A 7,453-nucleotide genomic window follows, 5' to 3' on the forward strand; every position below is an offset into this window, starting at 1 on the left:
CATGCGTTTGCCTCACAGACCGAGCTGTCCTTAATGAAGCAGCTTCCATGCTCGCCCAGGCTGCTCGCTATTGACAAGGGAGAGAAACGGAGTAAACACAACAACATCCAGAGAAAAACACCGCGGCTACAAACACGGCCCTCGCGTCCCAGCAGGCCCTGATTCAGACACAGACTGCAGAGAAAGCGAATCAGGCAGGGAGGGAAGGGGGCGGGGGGGCGACAAGCTAAGGATGTGGGGAGGGGGCGGGGTCGTTCGCTCAAACTGTGTCGAGGCAGCCTAATGAGCGACCATAATTAAAATATCTTATTGACACCCGGCTACAACAATTAGCCTCCGCCCCGTGCCTGAGTAATAAGATGGCTGTCAAAACACAAATCAGCTGCAGGCGAGGCAGCCTTGCCCGGCCGTACTGCTCTGCTCTGCTCTGCTCTGCTCTGCTCTGCTCTACGCTCCGTTTGAGAAGTGGCTGATTCATGGATCCCGCCACGCCACACTCCACCACACTGCTCCTCAGTGTCACGGCCCGGCTCTAAAACCGGCTTTGCGTGTCCAAACGAGGGAGAAGGCGAGGACTTAGCTGCCCATTTTTCCTTCAACGGCTAAATAAATCCTCAGAGCGGGAAAATAATGTGCTCGCCTGCATCGCATAATCCACCCCGCACCCCTTCTTCCTCCCTCTACCTCTCGACCCTGCTGCCCCTCCTCCTCCTCCTCCTCCCAGCAACCCAGATAGTGCGAGGAGAGCCGAGTGTTTACTCCAAGCTGATGTCATCACAAACACTCTTCCAGTGTGTGTGTGTGTGTGTGTAGGGGGGGCATGAATTATTCAACCGCCTCAGTCAACTCCATCAGGCTTATTGATAAACAAAAGGCGCGCTCTAAAACAGGCCAGTCGATTAACCTGTTTACCGAGAGCCCCCCTGCACCTACTTTACCTTCAGCTCCTACCACACTCACTCAGTCCAGTCCAACCCACCCACCCTCTCTCTCTGGAAATACATGCCTGACAAAACCTTTCAGAGGATCTGGAACCGTGAGAGACATCTGGCTTGGTGGCGCACACACACACACACACACACACACACACACACACACACACACACACACACACACACACACACACACACACACACACACACACACACACAGCTAGGCTGATGAATCACGCATGCTGTTCCAGTCCCCCCCGCCCCCATCAGCTGCAGCCTGAACGCAGACACACACATACACACACACAGGCACCATTAACCTTGCAGGGCCTTGGGGTGAAGCTCATAAAGTCCCCCTTGAGGAGCTGCCCTTCCCAGCAGCCCCCATACATCATAACCCACCCGCTAATGACATCGCCGCCACCGTTTGCTCATTTATTTATTTACATATTTATTTATTTATTTATTTATTACCCCTCCACGACCTGCGGGGGCGACGGAACAGCAAATCACCATTCAGAGGGCTCGGCGGCGGCTGCTGTGTTATGTTACTGGATACCCGGGGTCTGGTAGTGATTCGGCGGCCCTCCGTGGGGGCCTTGCTAGAGAAGCCTTTTAACTAGTGCTGCTCATCCAGTCCGTCATCCACTACTGAGGACGAGACCCTGCCACAGGACTTGCACACCAATTACTTTTTTTCCCCAACTTCGCTTCATTAATACTTCCTCTGCAAAGCAGCTGACCTAATGAGGTTTTATCTTTGCTGGCTCCTTTCCCTCCCACCCTCCCTCCCCCTCACACACACACCGTCCTTCTCTCTGTCCGCAGCAGTGTATTCATTCCCTTCAACCCCAGGCCTGCCAAAGTCTTCACTTTAATCTTATCAAAGCAGCTCCATCAGAGCCCTGTGTGCTGTTAGCCTGTCAGCGTTTTCAGAGTCTGGCTCAGGCTGGCCTGTGGCTGTCTGTCTGTGTGTGTCAATGCGTGCGTGCGTGTGTGTGTGTGTGTGCTAATTGGTTGGTGTGTATGGGAGAGTGTGGTGTGTCAGAGGAGGGAGGTGACGGTCATGCCCAAGATGGTGCCTCTCCTCAATTCACCCTATGACAGACTGAGAACGCTGGCCATCTCAGACACCAATGTGAACTCAGTATCCCTCACCACACACACACACACAAACACACACATTTCTCACATGCATACACATAATTGAGCTTTAGGAAGAGAGTAGGCTACATACCTGTTTGTGCATTTCGATATTGAGCCCATAAGACATTTCATAGTACTGCAGGTTGAGGGGAAGGAAGAGGAAGAGGAGAGAAAAAAAAAAGAAATGTTAAAAACACACACACACACACACAAGACAAGACCTCAGCATTTCACAACGGTTGAGATGGCAGTGCCATATTGTCCCTCTGATCCGTGCAGGGCTGTAGGCGGCGGCAGTGCTGGCGGAGCCGCCACTCCCTGGGCCCAGCGGACAGCGGCGTGTCAAAAATATCTTACTTCACAGCCAGAGTGAGACGGAGAGAGGAACTATCTGGCCCAGTGAGTTACTGATTAACACATCAAATCCTTCTCTCTCTCTATCTCTCTCTCTCTCTCGGCAGGTCACCATGCAGCTCTGTTCCTCTCTACCGCCTGAGGCTTACGGCTCTCTATTGGCTTGCTTACTTAATTTCACAGTTCTCTTCTTAAGACTAGTGACAGTAGCACAAATGAAGCAGATATAATCTATGAAGGGCATCAATCTAGTGTAGAGCAAGCCAGTATTGTGAGAACAAGTCTTTGAAGAAAAGGGGAGAGAGAGAGAGAAAGAAAGAAAGAGAGAAATACCCAGAGAGACAATAGTAAATAGCAGCTGTGGTTAAACCAGACAGATCAGCATTTGAGCCACCTCTTCCTGTTTATCTAACACCAGCTCTTAGAATAACCTGCGCCACATTCCGACGAAAAATAATATTTAACAAAAGTACCACTGTGTCAAGTCAATCCTTGTGTGTACACACACCAGATAAGAGCTGTACTTGGTTAAGCCAAGACCAAGCATTTACTATTACATAACTGATTACTAGAATTTATGTTCCATGCAACAGCCCTTGAACAAATCAGACCCTGCCTAGATTTTTTTGCTTTGCTTTGACAAATACTTTATTCTGAATATGTTGTGACACCACTTCAAGGTCCTAAAATACTGAAAAAATTTCAAAAGCACACACATTGTTATTTTCAAAGCACACTAAAGACAAGCATGGATCATGCTAACAATCTAGCTTAACATAACTATTCAGGGCCCTGTGGGGGGTTATGGAGACTTGGGGACCCTGACTAACACCTACCCTCCAGGTAGGGCAGGGGCGGGTGGAGGCGGCCACTGCTGCCCTGCTGATAGACCCGGAGTCTGGGGCCAGCATGAGACATCAGCCCTGCTGGACATCTGACCCTCTTGCCATTTCACACCTCCCTACCCCAGCCCACCTCTCCCCCCTCCGCTGCGTAATCTCCACTTACATACACAAATAAAGCAGCTAAATAGTGGTGCAGGGGTGCAGGCTGAGCACAAACTATCAGTCTGATAAGTGGCAGAGGCTGTAAACAACCACCTCCTGCTGAACTGAACACGGCAGACTTGCACACACAGCAACATGGATGTAAACAAGGACGAGGGCTCTGATTAGTGTTCTTACCATGACGTAATGGCGCTGCATCTCTGTCTTTTCGTTGGCCAGTTTGTCATACTCCACCTTCAGACTGAAAGGATTGGGGATAAAAAATGTAAAAAAAAAAAACAATGATATGTCTCTGTATTTACAAGGATATAAGCTTCTCTACACATCTATTTTTTCTGTCACTACTCGCCATGTTACATATAACATTCACAAATTTAATGTCTTCATTTAGCAGACTCCAAAGCGACTTGCAACGATGAGGAACTAGCTACATTTCAGAGGAGACCTTAATAATGACATATGAATCATGATTAAAGTGATGAACAGGTGAGCCATAACTATTGCATTGTGCCTCACAAACTTGGCTGTGTTTTTGTGGTCAGGAGACTCATTTACCTGTGGTATTGGGCTTGCAGAAATTGGAACTCGTCTTTGATCCTATCACAGGATTCTGCAACCGTGAATTTGAATCCAGGCTGACCTGGCTGGTGAGGTGCCTAAAATGTAGTGTTGACATTACAATTAGAACACAGTCACTCCTACACGCACAATCTGGTGTGAAGGGTGCGAGTGTAGGCTAAGCATAGCAAGGACAATTAAGACAAAACTAGTTTAATCTGATGGTTTCAATTTTTTAAAGAAACAAGAACGATTTCAAAGATTTCAATATCAAGCGGCTTGACAGAAGTGCCTCCCCTGAGCCTTGGCTGTCGTCTGTTCTTTATACTGGTGAGAATAACCACCATCAGTCAACAGTGCTCTCTCTGACGGGTCAGTGCACCACAACGGGCACGGGGGGGGGGGGGGGGCTGGTATCTTTAGACACCATAAAGCCGTAAAGCACTGCAAACACTTGTAGTCCCGAAAAAATTAATTAAGCTCCGCTTCAAAGGTTTCCTTAATGACACAGTCCAGATTATAGAAGCAGATAAGAATTCACAATTTCTCAGACGGTAACGTCAACCAGAACGGCCACGCTTATGCCGTAAACACGCTCTTAACCCGACTGAGAATCTTTTGTTTACGGTGATCTCTGGTTTCAGTGAGCCCTAGCTTGCGTCGTGAAACGTCTCACGGCCAACACGGCGAAACAATCCACAATAGACATTAGGCAAGAGATGAAGTGCAGATCACGCGCTAATGGCTGACAGGGTAATTAGCTAATTTAACGCAGACATACTGCCATAATGTATATTAAATCAAAGAGAACTCACCGGATGCCGGCCTTGTGGATACATCTTCAATGTATCCTTTCAAAGGGGAAATCCAGGAAATCTGGCGTTTTCCAGTAATCCGAGCAGATGAGCAACGGCCCGCCACCCCTCCCAGCACACACAGGCGCTCGGACAAAGCCCAGTCTTCAGTCGGAGGAAAACACTCTTCGACCCAATCCTTTTGCTCTTTCGATCTGGGGGCTGATTTTTAATCTCCTTATCCTTTACGACAGCGGAAGGAAAAAAGGAAAAGAAAAAGAAATACAAAACAAAGCGTTGGCTGGATTGCACAGATAAAAAAAAATTGCTACCACAAACAGCCACTCTTCGTTGGAGGACGGAGACTGCTTGGGAAGGAACAGTCAGTTGAGGCGACAACTATGCAAGCAATTCATGTTGATTCGGTTCATTACATACAGCGCGAACCTTGCCAATTAAAGCAAACACGCTGAATGTTATGGACCTCAATTAGATATTTACCCATTTTAGACAACCAGATGAGTTGTTTGGAATGCTTTAAATAAAACCGCTACAAGAAATAAGAACAATATTGGTAAAACATGCACCAGGGTAGCGTTATTACTCATTCAGTGAGCCGCAAAATGGCACAGAGCTATAGCTCGCTGGCTAACGCTACCTCTTCAAAGCTGTTAGCCTATAACAACTAACGTTAAGCTGGCTAAATCTGTGTAAATGAAAGCAATATTCATTTAACTAGCAAAACTGACTTTAAACTAAACCCAGTGGAGGGAAACTAGTCAGCGAAGCAATCTACAAAGACGAGTATCTATTCAATTCAATCTCAAAAAGGATCAAAGACGTTTCTACTAAGGCTATTTTTGTAAATACCACTTGTAACAAACTGACTCGTGTCGATTAGACAACAGTAAATGCTGTTACTTTACAGTAGCCTTGCTATCAGGCAGCAAATCAATCTTCTGAAAGCCATCTTCTGCTTTAACGTTACCTTTTGTCTCCACAACGCCTCAACCTCCGTCCACGATTACGAGTAGGCAACAGCAATTATTCCTTGCAAGGTAACGTTAGAACCGTCAGAGTCCTATGGTCGCGACTTTATGGTTAGAATAACTATCTAGATAGTAAACAGTCGGAAGATAGGGACAATCCAATGTGAGCTCCTTTGAACGTGTGGTGATCGCAGGAGCAGCTCGAATCGCCTCGAGACTGCTTTCCCGATTGGACGTCGGACAGCAGTCGATTGTGTCTTCGCCGCTGTCCGCTGGTCAGAAAAAATGTCTTTGGTGGTCCCGTGTTATTCAAAGTGAAGAGGGTGTAGATCACAAAATCCGTATTTGTGAGTTTGAAGAGGTTAGAAATTGAAAAGTTTGACATTCAAGCATGCCAGCCGCCTGCGTTCACTCTGCCCAGTCTCTCCACCGCTTGCAGTACCACACACAGACTGCCCACTGACACGAGGATTCAACTGCCGCGAGAACGACATGTACAAGCCAATCGAATTCAGAGAAAGAGTTTTGCTATTCTTGACCAATGGGGAATAGGTTCCCACGTGGGGTTCATCGCCTCAGAGCCCGTCGATTGGTCTGCAAATATCTGACCTCATATTCGCCATTTTGGATCTAAACAGGTTTCTCCCCGGTCAAACAGCTTACTTTCAACAATGACAATTGTCAACACGAGGACAAATCTCTAAAATATAGTCAGGTGAAATATATTTTCATAGAGATGAGATGACCATTACTGGTTGTCCCGTAATAATAATCAGAATATTGCATAAGATGTAAAATAATAAGATTGGCTGCCAAACATCATGTCGCAGGCTTGCCTAAATGCTTTATGTGGGTAAACTACAGCACAAAATGCCCTCGAATTAAGATTAAATAGAACAGGTTAGTTTGCCGAGGTTAGCTCAGCATTCACATGGCAAATATTGGTGCATCGGTTTACTTCACACATAGATCTCCCAACACTGCAAGGAAACACACAATCATCGCATGCGTGCGTTTCACATTGTTCTGACCTGGATAGTGTGCATTACCATGACTGTAGTACAGGAGAGCTAAATTAAAATGAGCTGTTTCTATGCGAAACTTTTGTTTACCCAGTGTTTTGAACAGAATTCGAGTGGCGATCTTTGTCATATTTCTCCCGACTAAATATTTGTCCAGAACCCCAATAGTGGGAGTGGGTTAGGTGTATACAATAAAGGTCAGATTTGTGTTATCGACCCATTACTCCTTTCGTGCTGTCTATAGCCTCTGCGCCATTGAAGGCACAACATGTCTGCGCCTGAGGAAACCAACCAATCACGTGTCGCTTGCTCTACTCTCACCCACGTGGGGTATGTCTTCCTCTTCAGTGCGTTTTCTCCAATGATAACGCAGCACTGTTACTGGCTCGTTTGCAATTGGTCAGAATGAGCAAAGCCTGTCAGTCAGAAACCCATGTTGTCAATCAATACCACGCGGGGTCTAGCGCTGACAAATGCCTGTGCTTCTCAGCCTCCTGCCTGCGAATAGTGCTTGGAATGGCTGCTTAATTAGCTTCGAATGGCTTTTCCTTCCAGCTCAAACAATCTGTCACTACCATGTGGTAAAAAGAGCCTTGCATAAAACAAAGGAGAAAAAAGCTAGTAGAGGCTAAATATCAGTTTGATTTTTTT

The 7,453-nt window shown here is 46.7% G+C and overlaps 1 protein-coding gene across 1 annotated transcript; it reads right to left on the reverse strand.

Annotated features, from left to right (window-relative positions):
- Positions 1-2,169: 2,169 nt before the first annotated feature.
- Positions 2,170-6,218, reverse strand: LOC143125623 (transducin-like enhancer protein 3-B; the record flags this gene model as incomplete). The annotated part of the gene is given in 5 exon segments (XM_076287253.1): positions 2,170-2,214; positions 3,617-3,680; positions 3,995-4,095; positions 4,813-5,034; positions 5,780-6,218. Coding segments are annotated over 4 exon segments (234 nt in total), but the record flags the coding sequence as incomplete, so codon positions are not given.
- Between the last annotated feature and the right edge of the window lie 1,235 nt (positions 6,219-7,453).

This window comes from Alosa pseudoharengus, unplaced genomic scaffold, assembly GCF_046254945.1.
Source record: "Alosa pseudoharengus isolate Yale_2024_CS ecotype anadromous, Long Island Sound unplaced genomic scaffold, YU_APseudo_1.1 YU_APseudo_1.1_scf_16, whole genome shotgun sequence".
NCBI lineage: Eukaryota > Metazoa > Chordata > Actinopteri > Clupeiformes > Clupeidae > Alosa > Alosa pseudoharengus.